The following is a 23,741-nucleotide window of genomic DNA, read 5'->3' on the forward strand; positions in this document are numbered from 1 at the left end:
AGAACAATTCCCCGCCATTTTTCAGGCATCTTTGACGAAATCGTGCATCGACTATTACGAAACGAGTGACTCGCATCCTGATCCGGTGGATCTCTGCCGGTGGCTCCTCTCACCGGGAGGGAACGCGAAACCCTGGACAACGAGGCACGGAAACTCGGTGAAACATCATATTCGCTTTTATAATCGCGGCGTTCGGCGGAATCGCGGCGCTGGGCGGGCGGAAAAAGCGCGAATGGACGTTGTTCCATCGACGGCTTTAATCCGGCACGAGTTTTATGCAATTTGTCGTTCGCAAGCGGCCTGGCCCCGCCGGTATGCGTGAATATACGTAGAATCGGGAAGATACACGTATCCGGCACGCACACAGCGGCGCACGCCGCCGCCAGTCAACTTTTAACGGGGCGCATTTTATTTTTATGCCGGACTACCTTTGAAATGCAAATCGATTGTTGGCCGAGCCCCTGCAAAAAACCGAGCAATTAGCGGCAGAAACAATCCTGGCGTATTTGCACGGGTACTCATTTCGGAACTTCTCCACCGACCCACCCCCGGACCACCCCACACACCATCGACACCCACCTATCTCCACCCCACCACCCCCACCCGTCCGTGCACATCCTCCGTCACCCAACCCCTGGTGTGCTCGTGACCAAACCCCTGCCCAATAGCCGTGATCCGTGGCCGGAAGTCGCCCTTCGATACCGATACCCGGTTCCGCCGACTTTTTTCCAATTACCCACGGCCATCCACCTGGCGAAATTGTTTAATTAAAGCGCCGATGCCACGCTCTCCTCCGCGGCCTTTATTATCCTTTTATTATCCTTTTATTATCCCTTTATTATCCTACGTCGCTATTTATGACGTTCGACGAGCCAACGAAATGAAAGAGCCCAGGCGTCTGCAGCCGACGCGGCCGCCTCTGCTCTATCTAGGGGTTGCGCCATGCAAGAAATTACGCTGATATATGGCCATCATCACCGTAGCACTGTCACGGGATATCGTTCTGCAACGACTGCGTTAATTGGCACTTTGGAAACGCGCAATCTGCGAGCCGGATGCACGATATTTGCAAGGAAAGTGCACAAAACAGGTGCACACGCGTGTGATAGATGCGTAAAGAATAGGCATCTTTTGATTTTTGGCAAAGAATATTTCGATATTTATTTATTTCGTTGCTCTTATTCAGCTGCGAAGATTTTGCTCCATTTGCTTCGCGGCGACCATCATTTCTGTTCGAATGCCGAAGACACAAGTCGAGACATCTTACATATGTGGGATGGCGAAACTGGTCTCGAGACGACGAAAATTCACGAAACAACACCAAGGTAACGAAATGAAAACGCACAAAGACGTACTCTTTTAAAACTCTCCTTCCGATACCAAACGACTCACGCTTGTGCTGGTCACAACCGATTTCCAAGGACCCTGTTTTGGTTGCCAAGGACCATGCTGTTCATGCTTTCCTTGACCCACGCTTCACCTCTCTGTAGAGGAGCCACGCAACTTAATTTTGTTATATAGAATAGCTTTTCGATTTGCTTCTAGAAGATGTCGATCGGTTTACAATTTGTTTCTGATGGCAATAGACGATTCGCTGTTTCTTTTGGTATCCTGCACATATTACCTCGATGTTAAAATGTTTTTTGATCTCATACTGATGTGTGATCGTGTACGTGTCGATTGGTCACCAGTCAAATTCCTTTGTTCCAACGACTCAGTCTCTGTGCAATCGTTGTACAGGACACAGGCCGATCGAGTTGTCTATTATTAAAGTGTTGCCTTTTCATAATTAGCGTTCCTTTCTTTTCAGCTCCACTGTCATCGCGAATTCCCTCAATTTCTCACCCTCGCCAGTGGATGGATTCCGACTTCGTGGACTTTCTTGTAGAGGAGCCAAGCAACTTAATTTTGTTGTATAGAATAGCTTTTCGATTTGCTTCTAGAAGATGTCGATCGGTTTACAATTTGTTTCTGATGGCAATAGACGATTCGCTGTTTCTTTTGGTATCCTGCATATATTACCTCGATGTTAAAATGTTTTTTGATCTCATACTGATGTGTGATCGTGTACGTGTCGATTGGTCACCAGTCAAATTCCTTTGTTCGAACGACTCAGTCTCTGTGCAATCGTTGTACAGGACACAGGCCGATCGAGTTGTCTATTATTAAAGTGTTGCCTTTTCATAATTAGCGTTCCTTTCTTTTCAGCTCCACTGTCATCGCGAATTCCCTCAATTTCTCACCCTCGCCAGTGGATGGATTCCGACTTCGTGGACTTTCTTGTAGAGGAGCCAAGCAACTTAATTTTGTTGTATAGAATAGCTTTTCGATTTGCTTCTAGAAGATGTCGATCGGTTTACAATTTGTTTCTGATGGCAATAGACGATTCGCTGTTTCTTTTGGTATCCTGCATATATTACCTCGATGTTAAAATGTTTTTTGATCTCATACTGATGTGTGATCGTGTACGTGTCGATTGGTCACCAGTCAAATTCCTTTGTTCGAACGACTCAGTCTCTGTGCAATCGTTGTACAGGACACAGGCCGATCGAGTTGTCTATTATTAAAGTGTTGCCTTTTCATAATTAGCGTTCCTTTCTTTTCAGCTCCACTGTCATCGCGAATTCCATCAATTTCTCACCCTCGCCAGTGGATGGATTCCGACTTCGAGGATTTTCTCGCAAGTCCTCGGAAAACCTCCAAATTTGTGTATACAATTCCTATTTAACTTCTCGATCTTGCAATAGTATCGCAGTCTTAGACAGGGTCTGCTAGGGTAGCCTAACTGATGAGTCCACTATCAGACCCGGGATGATACGTTGTCCTTTCCTTTTCCTTACGTTTCTGTCAACTACGCCGTCATTTTGACGACCATGGGAGAGCAACCCCCTTCAGTTTATTTAATTTCGGACTTTTTATTTAGTATAATGTCCAAGGGAACGTCGATTCGAAAAACGTCCACGATTTTGGTGGAAATTGAATTTCTTTCATACCTCGATTGTAATTGGTAATTAGTTATGTAGGTGGTTCTACCCCCACACGGTTTGTTATAGTGGCTGGTCATAGGTATTTCTGATGTAGCAGTGGTACTACAAGGGACGAAGGGAAGGGATGGGACGTTTCATCCTGGGCCTACTAGTGGACTCATCAGTAAAGTTACTTTGTAGCAGGCCTTGTATTAGACAAGAATACTATAGGAAGTTATATATATATATATATATAGGAGGCGGAGATTTTCAGAGAACTTGAGAGAAGGTTCTCAAATCTGCTTGAAGTTGGAATCCATCTAGTGACGAAGATGAGAATGATGGTCCCCACAGTTATAATTAATTCCTCTGCTTCGATCATCCTACCTCTTTGAATTTGTTTCACTTGAATCTATTCTCACATTTTAACCCTTTGCACTCGACGATTTTTTGGCTAAAGAGGTGTACGAGCTGAAAAATTTTCTGCTATAAGGCTGATATTTTTCTAGCAGTAAGTAAGAAATCGTATAATAATTAAAATTAACATCTTAGGTACAGCTGAAAAATTTTCTGCTATAAGGCTGATATTTTTCTACCAGTAAGTAAGAAATCGTATAATAATTAACATTAACATCTTAGGTAGGATTATTTAAGCTGTTACATTACCTTAAATTTGGTATATTAATCGATATCGATCTTCCAAATTTTATAAAATGGTGACTAAAGGTAACCTCTCGAGTGCAAAGGGTTAAAATAAATATTAACCCTTTGCACTCGAGAGGTGACACTCAGTCACCATTAAATCAGATTCTAAAAATCGACGGTAATTAATATATCAAGTTTAAAATTACCTAACGATATGCGGAATGTCGAAGAAAAATAATTCTACACCTTAATTTGCATATGATTTCTCATTTACCATTATAAAAATATCGTCGACTCTATGACAGAAAGTCTTCAAATTACTATTCTTCTGTAACGAACAAGTTGTCGAGTGCAAAGGGTTAACTGTTCCAAGCTTCCTTTCGCTTAATCCTAAATTCACTCTCCTAAATTTCCTTTCAAGTTTCTCATCCAGATTGACCACGTTTGCCAAGGTGCAAGCTAACCTATACCTGTTTCTACATTCCATTCGTCGTTCGCAAAAATGCCCGAGGAAACGAGTCACGGACTTTTCAAAATGGCTAGCCAGTCGTTCTCTGCGAGGTCGGAACAGAAGGATTAGAATCAGAGGAAGAATAAGGAGCAGGAAACAGTAGGTATAACGTCCGCGAACGATGTGGTTCTGGAAGCTGGAAATCATACTCGTTTAAATTGGAACCTGATAAAGGTCCCTGTTCTTGGTGGCGGCGGGACGAAACTCGTTTTAACTTCTCGCGCAGAGTTCCGCATGGGAAATTTCCGCGAGATCCCGGGCCGCAATACGCTTCCTTCAGTCGCAGATTCGCGCGCCGCTACCTTTTTAATCCGCCATGCGGTGAAAATTTATTTTCAGTCTGCCAGCCGCGGAATGGTTTGCGAGAAGAAGAGAGCGAAAGAGAGGGAGGAAGAGAGACAGAGGCGCTGTGTGCGCGCTGCACATGGCCGTGGCCGTGTTGGGGCTGCTGGCAGGTAGGCAAGGGCAGCAGGAGAATCAAAGGCGAGCGGAGAATGACCAATTAGCGTGGCCAGCAGCGGCAGCAACAACGTCGGGTATTACATTAATCAGGGTGAAAAAACGAAATTTTCCCTGAGCGTATTTTCGCGTTAAGGGGGTAACCGCGACTTTCATTTAAGTTACCTAGTGGTAGCCAAACTACCCCCGTAACTCGTTCTCCCCACTTCGGCCGCTTCTCAACCCCCTCTGCGCGTTCTTCCTTCCTCCTTCTCTCTCCGTTTCGCCACTTGGAACAGCCACGAGAAGGGAAAGCCGAGGAAAAGCGGAGACAAGGAAGAAGGGGGTGGAAAAGGGGTGGCTGGCTCGTTCGCTTTGTTCATCCCCTCCGCTTCCTTCTTTTCCCTTCTCCTTCTTTCTCCTTTTTTCCCTCGCTTCCTCCCCGTCCCCCTGGCACCCCTCCGCCCCCGTGGTCGCGGACGCGGTAGGCTGCCGACGCGTCGCGACGCGGCGTCGAAGGGTGGAGGAGCGACGAAAAGGAAAGGCAAGGTTATTTTAATGAGAATCCAACCCGTTTGCGGCGCCATCTCGTGCCCTCTGCCACGTCTAATGAACGCCCGTGCAAATATTATTTCGGCTTATGTACTTGCCAACTTAGAATGACTTTCGTCCTAATTAATAACGCTAAATAGTCGCAACCGCGCGACCGTCACGGCGAGCTGAAATCTCCTCTGTTCGCGGTTCGTAGTTACCGCGTCGCTTCTTTCTTCGCGTTCGTCTGGTATCAGGGTGACGGGGGTTGTTTGCGTTTCGTGGACGGTTTCGGATGGATCAGCTGGTGGAATTTATCTCGAATCTTAACCAGGTCTTGTTTATCGGCGGATAAATATACGGAAATTAAGTTCCGAAAATTAAATTTCGGACTCGTAATTTTCCCCGGGAATCTCGATCCGAACGCATCGGAAAGGTATACCTGGAAAATTAAAGAGACGTAACGCAATCTGGAAATCAGATTGGCAAGGTTGGAACCAGAGCCGAACCGAGGTGAACAGTCTTATCGCTCCCCAGCGACTCGGTATCCATTTCCATCGTAGCCACCGAATTGTCTTCGGCACTGTTTGAGCATTCCGCCCCGTTGGTTTGGTGTTTCATTGATCTGCTTGGCCCTAAACTGGTCTTATTCGGGTCCCTTGTCGGTTCTTTACTTTGTCGAGGCAATAAGGTTAGGCAGGCCAAGCATCGAGCGATATTAGACAGACGAGGACGGTTCGCCCAGAATCTAGGTCCTCCTCGCCAGCCTGCTCTTTCAACCGCCCTCGTCCCCTTACCTGTCTCTAAACAAATTTAATAAAGCCACGATTTCCGTGCCAATTTCAGCCCTTAAGAGATTGCCTGCCACCTTCGATCTAGACAATGTCGCTTAACGCGATATACGCGAGGGGATCGTTGACCGATCCGCGAGGGATCAGCCGGTTATCTCTCGAGCTTCTCGCAATTACCACTGCTAATTAACGCGGATTTTAATCGTCCAGGTGGAATTCCAAGAAGAAATTAAAGAAATGAAATATCCTCGTACACCAAACACCGACACCGTCGCGATCGCACCCTTCTACCACCGAGCTCTCGATCGAAAAATCTTCATCCCCCTTCGAGGTTTAATTTTTCCAACGCGTCGCCTTCCCCGATTCTCAACCACGTTCGTTCACACGCGCCACAAACACCGTGGAATCCCCATGGAAGCACGACGAGAGCGATGACGCGGACGTAGGCGCTTTCACCGGCTTTCTTCCGTACAACTATATCACTGTCGGCAGCTCACTTCTCGGCCCCGAGAGTATTATTAGTCTTTGGAGTTAGGGAGTACGCATGGACTCGAATCTCCAGGCTCGCTCGCATGGTTAACTTCTGCAAACAGGAATTACCATTTTATTGGGCGAGTTCTGCCACCCTCTTACCGCCGGCCCCTTCCCAGCCCCTCTCTGCCGCACTTCACAGCGACCCCTAACGCGACGATTGGAATACCTAATCGTTCAGGGACCATTCAGCACCATTGTTCCAGCGAGCCGGCGTTGTTGGTGCTGTTAACGTCGAATCCTTTCACGCCCCGTCACCGCGCCCGCCCCCGCTTTTTTTCCCGCCACCCTCGAAAAAGATAACCAGCCAGCGCGCCACTCGTCCAACCCAGGCTTGATTTATGCAGTTTTGCAGATTTTTCCTGCTTTCGCTTTTTCGTTTCTCCACCTCCTTTTTTCCCTGCTTTTTCCCGCTTTTTTTCCACGTTTTTCTTTTTTTTTTTTTATTTTCCAGTCGGGCTGAACGGAGAAGGGGTAGCGATCCTTTGTAGCCGGTAGTGCTACGGCACGGCAGACGAATTACGGGGTGGTAGAGGCGTTTTTCGATTATGATTTTACCTCCACGTTGGTGGTTCGAGGATATTGTCGCGTTCACGGTTTCGATTTTCTAGACGAGAAGAGTCGTGTTCCCGGTGTAACCTGTTAGTTTATTTATCGCTGTCATTAAACGTCGATCGCTTAATGCCGGTTTTTATAGACTCGCGTCGCGATATTCAACTATTCGACTATACACGCTGCTTCTCCTTCGGTTGACCGCTTTTCGAGGCTCGAATAATTCAGCAGTTTCACCGACGTGTGATTTTTCCCCGATAAAAATCCGTGCAAACGGGAACGCGCGATTCCAGCGTATTTCGAGAATATACCGAAACGGTTTACAGCCAGATTCGCGATAATTGCGCGTGAAACGTGCCGAGCATTAAAAAATAATGCGAGAGCATTTAACTGTCACGGTGCATTAAACGGTAACCACGCGGAGCAGAAACGTTCGTTCGGCGATTTTTAATAATTCCCTCGTTTTTATTTCCCCCACCCTCGGGCTTTCGGCTGCTAGAATTAGCCCGGGCAGGTCTTCGATTTCAATTAAGTCGAAAGTAAGGCGAACAATGAGGCGAGGCGGCGCCAACTTGGCTCGACGTTCTCCGCGAAATTAATTAAGCCTTAATTGAAATCGTTCTTTGAAATGCTAATTCTTTAACAAATACGCGCGGCCTCGCGCGGAACAATTAAAAATCCGTGGGACCGTCGTCCGTCACTCTCTTTCTCCTTCTGCACCCTTCCCGGCCGGATTCGTGCCGCTTTTTCCTTTCCTTTCCGCGTTATTAACGCGTGTGCCCGTCGTACGAAACCGTTCGAACGGAGGCCTCAGGTGCGAGGCGTGCGGGAGGAAAACTGAAACGGAACGATCGATCTGCCCGGGTTGGAAAAAAGAAAAGGGGAAGAAAAAAGAGAACAGGGTAGAAAAAAAGGGTAGACACAGATGGAAGGGACATTCATCGAGGTGATCTGGCAAAAAAGCGCGCAATTTCAGCGCGATGAATCGCGATGCCAGCGAGTTTCCTCGATGCACCGTCGTTTTTCGCGACTCGCCAGCCGACAGGGTCTGTCTGTTCAAGCGAACGTGTGGTATGATTAAATATGTACATCAAATTTTATTTCATCACGAGCAGGTATATATACAAATAGACATTCGGGGGTGGGTAACTGTCTACGTTCTTTCTTCACCCTCTACTTGCTTCTCCGACGCCGCTGTTTGGGTAGCGGACTGGCAGGGACGTCGACGAGGATCGAGCAGCTTGCCGAACGAAACGAGACACAGACGAGTATTCCAATGAAAATATGGGAACCTGACGACAGTTCTTCGCACTCGCGATACTCGAAGAAACGCGAATTTACTCGTTTCCTCCCGACAAGCTGCTGGATCTCGCGCGCGCGCGGACCATCCGGCCAGTCCACCTCCGAGCGATCGTGTTCGCATAATCGTAATCGCTTTATTACGTAACTTTATGCACAATTTTTCGCCTTAACGTATTAATACTGCAGAATATTGTTTATGTCAAAACGCGTCTCCTCGCCGTCTCCATCTGTCCGTACTTTGAACCTCTATGCTACGAGAAATATCGACCTAGTCTCTCAGGGTTCGTCGCATCGCTCGATCAGCCCCGATCGAGTGGTTCGCTAACAAATTCTGGAAGAATTTCGCCCGATTAAAAGGGGGACACTTGACGCTCGACGTTCAATTCGACGAGCTAATCGAATGATCTCGCGAGCCTTTCAGCCGCGGTTTGTCCATTTTCCGTGGCCATCCACGTCGACGTGTGGCGCGAGTGACAAGTGTCGCCCGTAAAATAGCAGATATTTCCACGAGTCTACGCTCGTTTCGCGCTCGTTCTATCCGAGGTACATGATTATCAAACAGTTATGCTAATCGTATTTCGGATACAAGACCAGTTTACGCGGGAGAAACGATCGCCTCGGCCGGTCTGGGCCATTGACCCTTCGCGGTTTGTACCAATTCATTTCGCTCGAGATACAGCCACTTTGCATATTTAAACGCTCGCTGATCAACGCCACCGACTCTCGTTCCGCTCCCGTCGTTCGTCTCCGATATTCCCAAAAGCGGGACGCGTGGCCCGAAGCGATTACTCGGATTCGTCGATGACAGCAGCGTGGACGATCGGTCAGGAGCGAGACGGGAATCGGTAGGATCCAAAAGCGTCGAGAGATCTCGAAGAGATCGACACGCTTCGTCTCCATCGAATTTTACCCTTCGTCGATCGTTACGTTAACATCGGGAACGCTCGAGGAGACGATTCGCGAGTCGATCGGGAATTTTCATCGGCGACTGAACTCGGAACACGAGAGCCCGATGATAGACTGCTCCGTCGATCGTGTTCAGAGATGAAGAATCGGAGACGGTTCAGCTGCCGAATCGAACATCCCGTCCGCATGCTCGACGCGTGGCTCGTGGCTTCCGTTACAAATTTACAGGTCTGAGTGATTCGAACGTTCCGGATCGTCAGTCGCTTCTTCGATTCGCGCAAAATAAAACCTCTGTCCGCCGCAGCGACGCGATAGAACGCGGTCTACCGCGAACTCGAACCTCGTTAAAACTATACGTAATATATTACTTACTGAGCTGAATCGTTCAGGAAGTTATGGGAGGGGATCCTTCGCAGCCCTCGAGCTAACCGGAAAGAAACGTCTTTGGATCTTACAGCTACTCTCTTCATCCGCAACGCACTACGAAAAGTCTCTCTGACCTCTTTCTCTTCCCGTTTATTGCACTATTATTCTGTACTAGTTCGACGCTGTGCCAAAAATCTGATCGTCCAAGGGAACAGGACGTGCTCGAGCTCGATAACTCATCCGACAAACCTTTGAAACCCTCTTCTCTCTCTACCTTGCTTTCACCCTTGCACCCCTCTATCACTCGAACGGAACGTCTGGCTCGATCGTCCCGTATCAAAGAACGATATAACAAATTTGATTTATCAATCAGCTAGGTAATAACCAACGACTAGCCCTCCTATCCTCTCGTTCTCGATTACCACTGAAAATTAGTACTCGAACGCGTTGATCGTCCCTTTTCTCGTCCAGCGTATCCGCTCTTGTACTCTTCGGCGTGTTCGATAACCGATAAAGCGGCTCGGGGCCGCGGAATAGAAACGACCAGTTCACAGTCGTTCACAGAGCGTAGAAAGAGGGACGAGGGAACGTGTTTGTCGATCCGTCTGTGCCCGTTGCCGGACATTTTCTCCGGCCTCGAAGGGTCCAGTCGAAGAGGGAGTGGTAGTTTCGCTTCTCGTCACGCCCGCGGTGTTAAAAGCGTGGCCACGGCCAGGCCGTACTCGGGTAGATACTGCCTTCCTGGGTCGTACGTTAAACTTCAGACCATTTGCAATCCTTTGGTGATGCTCTCGACGTGCTCCTTGGCCCGCATTCTCAGGGCCTGGATGCTGGTCGTGCGCGGATCGTGGCCTGGCGGACTCGGTGGCGCTGCTGGCACGTGACCTCCGCTTCCTATGCTCGCCATTCCTCCGCTTAGGGCACCTGAGGACCGAGGAAATGATTTCCGTTTTCAACCTCGTTCGCTGATGAATAACATTGGCCAATCTGATGAGGGAAATTTGCGTCAAAATCCAAGTTCTCGAGTCGATTCGCTATTTTGCGGGGGATTTTTAAGCGTCTACTTGGATAACCCGATTACCGATTGACTAATCGATCGTTTCAAGAATTTCTCACACGGCTAGAATTCGACAAGGGGTAGCAGGTGTCGAGGTATATCGAGTATCTCACCTGGTACAGCGTTTCCAACGGCACCGACGTTCGGTGGCGACGGCAATCGTCTAGGAGACGTTAGATAACTGGGATATCCCGAGTGAGGTGCAGCCAGAAAGCCAGGAAGAGCGCTCAATAGCCCCGGAGGAGTGAGCCAAGGATCCCCCGGTAAACCCAATGCCGGGCCAGCCACGTTTCTGCAAGGGAAACCATAAATTTCCATCGATGTGTCCTCAATAACGAACGAAAGACGAAGAACACCAGTGTATCGAACGTTACCTCATATTTGCAGGATGATGGTACTCGCTGAGGCCGAGTCTCGCGGCTTCCATCTTCTCCTGCCTGCGCCATTTTGCCCGCCTGTTCTGGAACCATACCTGCAACACGAAAGCACGGGGGTTATCGCGTATTACGCGTTAGTTCGATTCAGACTGGATCTCTGGGACGCTCGAAAACGCGGATCGAAAGTTGGTTTTCGATCGAGGGACGCGAGTTAGGTTGGGTGTACCTTTCAACGAAAGTCATGCATTCCGATGGTACAATCGAGCGTCGGAAACGGGTAAGCAACGCGGTTAGCAACGAGTTGGTCGTAAAGCCATTGGTTCGTGAAATTCGCCGTGCAGGAGCGTAGGAGCTTTTCGACGAGTTGGCAAAAGAAAAACAAACCCCGAGCAAGGGTAGCCAGAAAATGGAGTTCCTTTGGCGACTCGCGATACCGTGCAGGCGAGAAAAGTGGCTGCCAAAGCTCTCTTATCCCCTTTCTTCCTCTCTTTCACCGATTCCCATTCTCCCTTCCAGCGCACCCCTCTTTCACGCTCGATCCTCTCTCGTTGCCTCTCTCTCTCACCCTCTCAGTCCCCTTCGATCTCCCTAACCGCGGCGTTGGTTTCTTCGAGTTCGCCGTCTCGCTCGTCCGACCACCGAGAAAGGAGGGTTGAGGAGAAATGTCTCTGGGCGGGGCGGTCCACCCCTGGAGGCAGCACGGGGCCAAGAAAAGGAGGTAAGAAGGGAGCTCGTAGGGTGAGGAGAGTCCGCGCGGGGACCACCCTTCCTCGACATCAAGAGGGTAACGAGGGTAACTGCGGGGCGAAATCGAAAGTGAGCGACGTGACGGCGGTCTCTCCGCTCCCAAGGTGGACCGAAGGAGGGCAGGAGAGAGAACGGCACCCGTGACATTCGAGGAGGGACGAAAAGGACGGTCGGCCATGTTGATTTCTTTATTGTAACATGGCTGCTGTTGGCAGCCCGCTAAAGTCTATCGCGATAAGTATCGGCTGCTGGCTTCTCGCCTTATGAATTATTCAGTGCCGCAGAGACACGCCGATAGGCCCTATTCCGTTTGCTCCGTGACGAGTGTACGCGAGCGAGGGAGAAAGTGCACGGGGGAAGGGAAGAAAGGACGAAGGAGAGAGGGATCCGTCGATACCGGGCGATCGGTCAGCCATGGGCAGCCTTTTTTGGCCCTGCCGTGAAATCGCGTCGTCACGATCGCGTAGATTGCCAGTCACGGTTCGCGCGTCGGGCGTGAATAAGTAATTCCTTCTCCGAGTATCGAGGCGCGAGGTTCAAGAAAATGGCTTCCGAATCTCGAGCGGTTAACACTCGCTAAGTCTCTGCCTCGATGAATACCGATAATTAACGCAACCTTCGGCTTTCGTCGACGTCCGGAGACGGCGGATAAACCGATGGGATTCGGGGGCGGGAATCTTCAGGTACCGAAATTGAATTTTCCAGCAAGACTTCCGTCGCAACGAATATCCTGCTCGTTTCCGGCAGCTGTGATAGAACGCGCGTGCGTCTTCAAACAAGCTCTCTGTACACTCTATCTCTCGTCGTCTTGTTTCACGACGACTCGAAGACGATCCAGATTTTCTCTCCATCTCGCGCCATTTTCCGTTTCATTCCACGAATTCGTCGTTCCATCGATAGCCTTTTCCCGCGTTGGCAGCGACGAGAAGCGTCTCGTTGGAATAACGAAGAAATTGGATGGCCCGTCGACGACGCGATTACTAGAAGATGGCGTCGAAAAGAGGAAAGAGAAGGTTCCAAAAATACGGAAGGAAGTAAAGCATCCGTGTTAGACGGATAACTGGTGAGGCAGCATTCCCGGGCTTATCAGAACGTTATTCCGTCCTCGAGGACAAGAAGTAATTTTCTTTCCTTGCTCGGTGGATGAGGAAAGGCAATAGACAAGATGCCACGTCGAAGTGATGGGAAAATAAGCGAATTTCCCTTCGTATCTCTTATATATCCACTTCTTCCTCTCATTCTTCCACCGTCTTGTTCCCACCCTCTCTTTGTCCCTCTGCCTCCTCCGTCTTTCTCGGTCTTCATCCCCTCGATCAACGATGCCTGTCGCGTATACAACACCGTACCCATCTTTCTCTCCTCTCTGTCCTCCAGAAGGAAGAAACTTCTCTTTTCTCCGGAAATATAAAGAACAGGGCTAACGCGGCTTAACCATTTTAGGTCGTAAATTTATTAGAGTAGGTACTTCCACCTTTTCCATCTCCGACCCATCTTCCTCCGCCCACCTTCTACGTTTCGCTCCTCATCCTTCGGCTCTGTTCTTCCTCGGCCAGCCAGCCATCCATCCACCCACCCCGAAGCCCCTTTCTCGATGCAGCACCACGCTCCTCGGCAATGATATTGCGAAGGTAAACTCGCTTAGACGGTTTAAATGCAAGAAAATTGGAATAAAATGGAAGTAATTCCAGGATTAAAATTGCACGTTCAGTTTGCCTGCGTGAACACGGCCTGGCCGCGGGGCCACAATTTCCGGGGCGCATGATCGGTGAGGATTTAGACCTTCGGAGTACCCTAGTCCCTTACCATTTTCTTTACACACGCTTCGATCCTCTTTCACGCGCGAGAATCGGAAAATTCCTATTGCCCTCGCAAATCGAAGTATCGAATTTGTCCCCCGTCAAAGAGTCGTTGTACTTCAACGAAGCGCCATCGTGGCTTGAAAAAAAAGAAAAAAAAAAGAGAAAAAAAGAAAATAGAAAAAAAAAGATATAGGGAACTACACACGCACACCTGAAATATCGAATACACGGCGACAAAGAGGCAGAGAGGTAACGGATGTACGATTTTCGTTAACGATTTTTGCTTCCACTTCGCGCGCGGGCCACGCTGGGAACGCGGCCGAAATCGCGTTCACGCCAAGCCCCGTTACTTTCGACAGAAAACCACTTTGCTGGCGGTGCGCTTTGCAGTTGGACCCGTAAAATCTCGGCCCCCCTCACGGTTTACGGAAACACGGGCAAACAGAGTGGTCGTTTACAGGGAAATATCGACGTTAACGTCGTTCAGCGGCCGCGTAACAGCTTTCGTCGATCACCATCGCGATACGATGACGAGGAGCCCGGCTAGGAGGACGTGCGAGGCCCGCGTATCGCGGCAAAAATCACTTTTCCATCGGTTGTTGCCATTTCTTTTATCTCCCTTTCTCACCCCTCGCACCCTCCCGTTATTCCCAATCATCTTCCCGTCTCGAGAGCTCATCGTTCCGGGACGATGATCGCTTTATCCTCGCCGACGACCGACGAATTCGGATTAGCGCCGGTAAAAAGGTATCCAAGAGCCGCTCACGCCACGTCGAACTCATTGTCGTTCGTGCCGGTATTAACAGATTTCGCCTATTGTTAGGCGACTATGGTGGCCTCCGATTTGGCGAAAGAGTTGCGCGCTCGGAGAGGTGTCAGCAGGAGTTTCACGCGTCTGCGGTTTCGTCTCCTTCTCTCACTCGCGGGGTGTCGCGCTCTTCTCTATCCCTAGGGTACTTCCCCGCTGAAGCAGTCGAGTCTTTGCACCTCGTTTCGACCAATTTCCAACGATCTTTCAGCGAATTCGTCACGAAACGCGACGAATCGCGAGTATCGCGTGGCCAGAATTAAACGAGAAAATCGAGAAACGGGGAAGAGGCTTGGAAAAAAGGCACAAGTGTTGCCTCTGTCAAGGATGCAACGTGCGACACGATGTTTCGAATGGTCGAGGAGGGTCAGGGACATCGGTTATTTCTCCTTCGAGTACATTACAAGTTTATCAAAGCTCGATCGTGGATGCAGCGCGAGGGGCCCGAGGGACGAGGGGTGGCCACGTTTCGAATATAAGCCTAGATTCCGGTCCAAGGCACCGTGACCGTGGTATGCATAGAGAAGGGAGATGTTTGGAGAGGGTTGGAGTCTATTATTCAGCGTGCTTTTTATGCCCCCCTCCCGTCTCTAGGCGAGCACTCTCCTTCTCTACCGTAGCCCCATGCTATTTCTCCCTTCTCCATCGGGCCCTGTCAAACTGTCGTGCAAATTCAATTCTATACAGTCGTTCTCATTTCGATACCGGCCGTGGGCCGGCAGAAGCGTGCCGGCAGATAGGGCAGCAACACGGTCTCTGTCTGGTCGCCTATGCATCCGCACTGCGGATACGTTCGAGGATAATTGACGATGCGGCGTGACTCGTGCAGCGTGCGAGTTAAATCAATTCCAGCGGGCGGAGGGTGGTCGGTTTCTAGTTAAACGGGACGAGTTGGCTCGCTGATGATCGCTCGACTTTCCTAACCGTTTTGATTTTCGACGCCATTCGCGCTATCTCACGGCAGGGAGATACACACGGACGGTAAACCGTGTTCCTTTTCTTCTCGAATCGTCAGATCTTCTTATTCCGTATTCGAAGACCTCGGATAATTAGGTGTACGTTCAGATGGGAAATGTGCCCGGGGTTTAAGAGGCAGACGGTTGAGAGGAAGTTAGGAATTGGAAGATTAGGGAGCCCCTGTTACCGCGTCGGATGAGCGCCACTGGCAGACTCCTCCAATAAAGCCACCCCTGTCGTTGCGTGTAATCACCCTTAAACACTCCAACGCCCCGGTCTAACCCCGGCGTACTGCGATACAATACTAATGTGCTACAAATAACATCCCAAACACGAGGCGATTTCACTTTTACAATGAGCCTAAACGGGCCCCGTGTGCGACACAACGACGGATACGGCGTAGGATCGTTCGCTCGTCGTCGAGAGGATCCTCGTGCACCCGTTGCCGAACAATGAGCCTCGCTGCGCGTTTCCTTTCGAGATGCAGATCCTCGAGATCCCTTTTCGTCGCGAAGTCAATCGATGAACGAGCAGTCGACGTTACTCCGAGCTGGATAAGATTCGTGGAAATGTAAACGTAGATTCGGACCTAGCACCTGTCACGGGAACCTTATTTTATGAGGAGGTATCGAGAAAGCAGGAGGACTGAAAAATAATAGGACTGAAATATAAACTTGAGAAATAATTTCGACGCGAATTTCGCGGAGGATCGAGATTGTTTGCGTTACTCGACGATATTTATCGAACCAAGCGCGAAGATAAATACGCGGGTATCTCGGATATTTGATTAATCGGAGAAAGAGAACGATGTAAAAGTATCAGGGCGTTCCGTCGACCGGTATTAATCGCGGCTAAACAGCCGCTTAATCGATACGTTTAAAATTGCCCCACTTTGCTTTTTTCATCCCATTTGTGGCAATGTGCCGTGCCATTCGTGCATACGGTTCTTCTATCTTTTTAATGGCGAGTCAAGTACCGAGGATAAATGTTATTAATACACCCTGAGAGGACGCTGTCTTTTCAGATGGCAAAGGATTATTAGATTGCAGTTAATCTAAAGATAGACGGACGGAAAGTGAAGGCAAAAGCTGGTAATTCAGAGGAAACCGTGCCAGCCAGTGAGAATAATATACTAGCAATTACGTGCAAGGGGTCTGAACGTATTCTTTTCCTTTCTCTCCTTCCAATGCTTTTCCTTTCCTTTTTCCCTTTTTTTCCTACGAGGATTACGGGACGATCGACTTTCTCGATGATCGGAGAAACACGGAAGTGTCAAGAACACGAATCGTGCCCTGAAATTCGATCCTTCTTATTAAGACCCTGTCGACGTCGAAGGAAAGAGGGGTTTAAATCGAACGCAAGATGCAGGGGCTGGCCGTTACCGAGGCAAAAATAATTCAACCAACTTATGAAAATCCTGCAGCTTTTCTGCTCAACGAAATACCGATCGATTCCGGCAAAGGTGCATTTAAATACCTATACGCGCGTTGTTTCCCCCAATAAACGTACCCCTTCACCCTCGCAATTTTTTATCTTGTGAAAGAATTTTATTAAATTACCTTCCATTGTCCCGTGTAAGAACTACCCCTAAAAAGAATCTAATCGAGTCGATACACTCGCAGAACTGCTAGTCCGTGTTGTAAATTAAATACGGCCATGCAACCATGGTGACAGGCCAATTTTTGACCGATCTTTGGACTCGGAGGACCTTTGACACTATGGAGGCATCAAGGGGTTGGTTTTTGGGTTTAAAAGGACCTGTTGTCTCCTGGAGCAGTTGGTCTCACATCCGGAATAGCGTAGGACGCTTTTAATCCTTCGTGGACGAGCACTATACATATGCGTTCAACAGAAACCATCAATTTGGTCGAGGAACTTATAAACTGTTGCGGTCCTAGCACTGCAAGTCCCAAATTAAGTGGGTGGACTGTTTTATGTTCTTATTACCAGCGTGGCTATGAAGGGAAATCGCCTTTAACTAGAAATGAGCGCTGGCAGTTTTGAATTACTATCGTGACAGCGACTTGGCCCCAGGGTACGATTTACTTATAAATCGTCTTTACTAGTCTTATAAATTGTAACTCATAAGAACGTGTTTAAGTCTCTTCTTTTCATATTCGTAAAAGCGTATATATATTTCACCCATGTTAAACTTTGAACTTTATATATCTATACCTGTGCAACTTTATATATCTATTGTCATTACATCCCTGCACGCTAAACGCTGTCATTTCAAATTGTAACTCATTAGAACGTGTTTAAATCACTTCGTTTTATATTCGCATAAGCGTATATATATTTCACCTATGTTAAACTTTAAATTTTATATATCTATCGTTGTACAACTTTATATATCTCTTGCCATTACATCCCTGCACGCTAAACGCTGTCATTTCAAATTGTAACTCATAAGAACGTGTTTAAATCACTTCTCTTCATATTCGCATAAGCGTATATATATTTCACCTATGTTAAAATTTGAACTTTATATATCTATCGCTGTGCAACTTTATATATCTATTGCCATTACATCCCTGCACGCTAAACGCTGTCATTTCAAATTGTAACTCATAAGAACGTGTTTAAATCACTTCTTTTTATATTCGCATAAGTGTATATATATTTCACCCATGTTGAACTTTGAACTTTATATATCTATTGCCATTACTTCCCTGCACGCTAAACGCTGTCATTTCAAATTGTAACTCATAAGAACGTGTTTAAATCACTTCTCTTCATATTCGCATAAGTGTATATATATTTCACCCATGTTAAACTTTGAACATTATATATCTATACCTGTGCAACTTTATACATCTATTGCTATTACTTCCCTGTACGCTAAACGCTGTCATTTCAAATTGTAATTCATAAGAACGTGTTTAAATCACTTCGTTTTATGTTCGCCTGAGCGTATATATAGTTCACCTATGTTAAGCTTTAAACTTTATATATCTATTGCTATTACTTCCCTGCACGTTAAACGCTGTCACTTCATACCAGAAATTACGACAGTCCTATATCAGGAATATGAAGCAGGTGACCGCTTCTTCCTTTTTAAATTACCAAATCCACCCGACATCCGGATCCAGCAGCTATTAACGTCCCTATTAATTAACCATCCTCCGAGTTATCCTGGCCGTTTGAATCGCGGTCGATTCGCGGCGAAATCAAAGCCCAGCATCCTTTATCCGACGGCGGAGCTCCGGTTGTCATCAGCCTCGTGGCCTCGGTATAAAAAGTCGGCCACAATGCGAGGCGGCCGAGACAACGGGCCGCGCCCGACTCTGGCCTAATCACGAGGGCGTATCGCGTGAATGAGCCGAGCAGAAATTCGGCAAATTAGCCTTATGGCCCTCGTATTTTGACACCGCGCGTTCATTGTCCCTTCGCGGACTCCCTTTCTCGCTCGCCAGTCGCGGAATCGGATTCGACTGAATGCACCCTTTGTCCGCGGACCTATTTACCGAGCAATATGCTCGCAACCCCGCACGAGACCGACTTCTACGCTCCCTTTTCGTGGATACGCGCGAGACTTTGAATCTTCTCGTCGGCCGGTCACCGGGCGGCCGCCATTACGGAGAACACGCGTCGCGTACCAGGTGTACGAAGCTATCGAGCTAGCTGATATTCGGTTACTCGTTGATTAAAGGATTCTATCGTTTATTCTTATCGCCTTTGACAAGCAAGATACTGTCAAAAGGATATAAAAGACGAACGATAGGGATCGAGGTGAGAGAGTGGCGCAAAGTGGATGTAAATTGGCGAGAGGCGTTAATCTCGGAGGAAATAACGGGGCTGTTTCGTTACTGCAAACGAAACACTGGCCAGAGGGGAAGTTTGTGAAAAATGTGGCTGTCAACGCGTCTACAATGGAAATTAACGGTCACCAATCGGCGAACCACCCCCGATTACGATAATTGAAAGCGGAAACCGGGGAAAAAGGTGGAAAAACCGCGAGAACGGGCGGATAAAGGAACGGGTTTGCAGTCGGGTGCAGCGTGGCTGCACGTGAAAATCCGTCGCCGATGTAATAACTCTAATAACTCGTAATAAAGCCCGGCTAGAGTCATATTAGCGTCAGGAGCACGCGTGGGCGCACAAAGGGCGGCCGCCCTCGACAAACACTGTGACTTTTGATGATTATTAACTTCACGGGCCAGCCACGTCGACCAGGAGATGGGCAACGGAGGGAAAAGGTGAAGGGGCGAGGATCCATAGGCCGTACACGGTAATCTGTTGCCCCGGAGGCTTTCTGGTCCAGCTTTCCATCCCTCTTCTCCTTTCCTGCGCCACGATTCCTATCTCTCTCCCCTCTCGTTCCCTGTCTCTCTCTTCGCTTCGCCCCCCGAACAGCCAGCCAGCCCTCCTACTACCGCCTGGGAACCAAATTAATAGTTAGTTCTGCTGGATATATCTCGAATTCGGTGTATTCCCCCGCGAGTGACCCAACGGCTTCCCTTTCCTTCTTCCTTGTCTCTGGCTGCGTTTGACATCGGTTACTCGTTAAAGGGCCGCGCGATATCTCGATCAAACGGACCTCTTGCGGCCCTCGAATGGGGTTAATTGAACGGGATCGCGGAATTGATAATTTACGGTGCCCTTTTACACGGGCCGGTTCCAAGTGACCAGTTCTCGACGAGCGGGGGTACGCGTTTGGATCAGGAGTTCGAACCAGACAATGGTCGTCCGGTTCTCACGCAGCGGCTAACCTGTTCGTCGAATCGCGACGGTGTCGAAGAAAGTTAGGTATGGATATACTCGACTGAGACACGCATAAAGCAGACGTCTGGCCGTTCAAACGATACTTTCCGTCTGGTGAAAGCCTGGTCCGGTTCGTTTACGGGAAAACTCAGATCGCTTATCCGAGCCCCGGTCCAGGCGATCGGAGGAAAAATCGACGGATACTAGGCGGAGATCACGGGACAGTTTAGCGTTACTAATCCCTCGGGGCGCGATTTCCGAGGTTCGCATTCATCGTTCGGCTCGAGCCAGGCTGGTTACCTGGCCGCGATCCACCGGGACGCTCAGGGCCAGAAATCTCGAACTCTTGAAACGGATATATTTTCACGAAGTGACATTCATCCCCGTCGGAGAGAGTGGCTCGGTTCTGCCTTTGTAAGGGATCCCCTCACCGTTGCATTTTGCATCTATGCGCCGGTCCTCGACGGAGCGGAGGGCACGCATGCAGCGGCAAGAAATTCGATCTTAAACCACTCCGGGAAAAAAGGAGACGAGCCAATGAAGGCGAGGAAAGGTGGTGGTAAGGGAGGGGTGGTGAGAGGGAGGAGCAGCAGCAACCAGTGGAACTGAATACGTTTGTACCTGAGCCCGACAATGGGCTTCGTAATTCGATTACAAGGACCGCCAGCTAATTGTTAATTGCTGGCCTCAGGACCATATGCCGACAAAGGTTTCATAACATTATATGGAATATTAAAACGAGCAGGCACATGCGTGCATTTTCTATGCGTGTGCCCTACATGAAGGCCCTTTGCTGGCCTCGTAACGCGGTTAGGCGAACCACCGCCACTGGATCCTGGATCCAGTTGCTTCGTGGGAAAAGCCTTCTTTCCTTCCTTTTCGCTTCGTGCCTAATACCAACTTCTTCCTTCGCTCCATATTTTCTGCCATATTTCGTCTTTTATCCGAGATTATGCGTTCCGAGCCCGTCGCGACGAGTTAATTCCGGTATACGAGAAGACGAGTTTCGCATTTCGTATCGTTATCCAATAACAGGAATCTCTAGTTGCAATTACGAGTTTCCACGTCGTTGTTAATTAAGGGATTAAAATGCGATCGAATAATCGTCGGATTTATCGAATCTCGAGTTTTGCTAGTCGCCAAGTTTGGTGGGTAAAGGTCTTCCACGAAAGCCGAGGATATTATGTCGTCAAGAGGGTGGTGGATAACGCGGCGACAGTCTTGGAAGGAACAAAAGAACGCAGTGATACGATAACTTTCTTCTTGTCCGCAATTAGCAAGATTTAATCACGCTCGCGTGTCATGCGGTATATCGTTAGAGGTCTCGACTTCGATGCATGCAACGCCGTTCTTATCGTCTCCTTTCCATCGAACCCCGAACCCGGGGTCCTCTTTCTCAACTCGTTAACCAACTCGAGAACCGACTTCGCCGCAATTAATTATCCTCGTAATTACATCTGTAATTTACGGCGAACGACGCGGCCTGACGGGAGCAGCCTTTTTCCAGCCTCGCCGGCTCCTCTCGCGGCTCATCCCGGTTAAACCCGATCGCGCGTGTTCGTACCCTTGGTGTTTAACGGCTAATCTGCCAAATGAAGTGTTTTTGTGTTTGAGCACAACACTTCGTCTCAATAGAGGAGCAAAACCGCCCTCGGGAAAAGGGTTGCTCTGACATGATTGATGCTCGAGGGGGCAGAGCAAGGGTCCGCCAACCCTTTTTAGTCAAGCGCTAAACGGAGTGCTTAATTGAGCCACAGACCTCAGAACCTCGGACAGCTAATCTTCCGAGCGTATTTACGGAAAACGATGGACCTTCGTCTTTCTTGCTACTCGCGTGCCGTGCTTCTTCCATCGTCTCTCGTCTTTCCATCGTCCGGCACACCTTTTCCGTCCTCGTAACCGCCAACGCTTTTCGCCCCCGACCCTCTCCAACCTCGTGACTCACGTTTCGACTAGCTCGCCAAGTTTTATCGACGTGGCAAGTCGATAGCAGTAGTTGCCGGTAATTAGACACGCGTCTAAAACGAGAAACGAACTGTCTTTCCTTGAAATATCTCGAAATATCGAACGCTCGGAGAGTTAACGAAGAAATATTTCAGACGCTCGTCGCGTTTCTCTTCCAGCCCCTCTACTTTTATAACACCGCAAAGTTTCATCGGTTTTCGGTAAAATTAACACCGTCCCGAGGACCGGGCGTCGAAGGCTGCGCGCGGGCGCGCACTCGGTGCACGCGCGCGCGTGTGTCTGTATGCGCGCGCGCACGAACGAAAGGACGAACACTGGCCCGTAATGGAGTTTCCAAATATTCGGGGAGCCCTCGCTCAATTTCGAACAATTTGCATTTAGGGTGAAGTGCAATTAATAGAAGCGGGGTGTTGTCCCGCGCCATTCCACGCCTATTAACACTATATTCCGCGGGAGTTTAGCATATCGAGGGGGCAATATTGAGTTACGCGACAGTAATTATAATACTCGTTAGACGGCGCTGCAAGAGTTTACCCACTTCGCATGCTCTCGCGAGCCGCAGGATCGAAGGATGTGTTTCTGCGCCGACTTAAGGGTCTTGACAGTCTGTTACCGTGAAAACGAACCGCGTTCCCTCCGCCCGTTCCCTCCGACCGTTTAAATTGAGACGGCAAGAAGACGCGTCGTTAATGAATCGAAAGGTGTCAATTAGATACAAGGTTGCCTGCGAGTTTTATCACGCCAGCCTCGCTCTGCGCCAGTGCAACGCGATGTCTTTTATCCGTAATTGTCTAGTGAGTTCAGCGCTGCAAGCGTGTTATTCCGTTGAAGGTTGGTCGAAATTAACGATCAACGAAACGTTGGTAGCTCGCCAGTTTCGCGTAGCTTGGATTAAAAAGAGGCAAACCTTTCCTGGAAATCTACCGGGGTCTCGTTCACGCAACTATGTACGTCGAGCAATTGGCAGATTTTAGGCGAAGAATCAGCTGGATGAGTTTATGAATTAAAGCAAGTTGCGTTGATGCAAATACCTAGAAATATTGCGAAAAGCTAAACGAAACGGGGTACGAAAATTGAACGCTCGTTGCGAATATTGATGACTCAACGCGACGCTTGAGATTACTGTTTACCTATTCCATTTCAGCTTAAGACGAATTTGGTAGCGCAATCAACAGTGGCATGGAAATTCTAGCAACCTTAACACTAGATTTACGGAGCCAATTTGACGGAAGGGTTGCTACAATTATACGATGGTAACAGATTTAGTTAACTTATATTAAGACTGTTAACCCTTTGCACTCGAGAGGTGAGCCTAAGTCACCGTTCAATCAAATTTCGAAGATTCATTTTAATTAACATATCAAATGTAAAATAACCTAAGATTGCATGGAATGTCGAAATAAAATAATTTCAAGTCTTGATTTATACCCAATTCCTTGTTTACCGTTCCAAAAATATCGTCGACGTTACAGCAGAAAGTCTTTGAATTGCTATTTCCCTGTAACGAAAATAATCACAAAGTGCAAAGGGTTAATATAATATATAATTGCTTTTAAATTAAACTAATCGTTAAAAATAAAGGCACGTGGTTTCCTTTAACTGCCAATTTGACAGGTATTCTTAGAAATAGGTACACAGATAGCGTTGGTAAACCTAGTGTTAATGAAGATACATGCAATCTATGAGCAAAACGATTCTATTCAGACAAAAATGCAGCTTCAATACATTAACAGTTTATCCTGTGACAGTCACGAGCAGAGCGTCAAGTACCATACTAATTACTAACAA

General features: G+C 48.3%; 1 protein-coding gene across 1 annotated transcript in view; it reads right to left on the reverse strand.

Moving 5' to 3' along the window:
- Positions 1-10,299: 10,299 nt before the first annotated feature.
- LOC108553261 (retinal homeobox protein Rx1) overlaps positions 10,300-23,741 on the reverse strand; it is a 42,226-nt gene continuing 28,784 nt past the window's right edge. The window contains 3 exon segments of the mRNA XM_017908086.1: positions 10,300-10,463; positions 10,710-10,888; positions 10,971-11,068. Of these exon segments, the coding sequence (XP_017763575.1) occupies positions 10,300-10,463; positions 10,710-10,888; positions 10,971-11,068 (441 nt within the window).

Source organism: Eufriesea mexicana, unplaced genomic scaffold, assembly GCF_001483705.2.
Source record: "Eufriesea mexicana isolate 0111107269 unplaced genomic scaffold, ASM148370v2 scaffold9634, whole genome shotgun sequence".
In the NCBI taxonomy this organism is placed as follows: domain Eukaryota; kingdom Metazoa; phylum Arthropoda; class Insecta; order Hymenoptera; family Apidae; genus Eufriesea; species Eufriesea mexicana.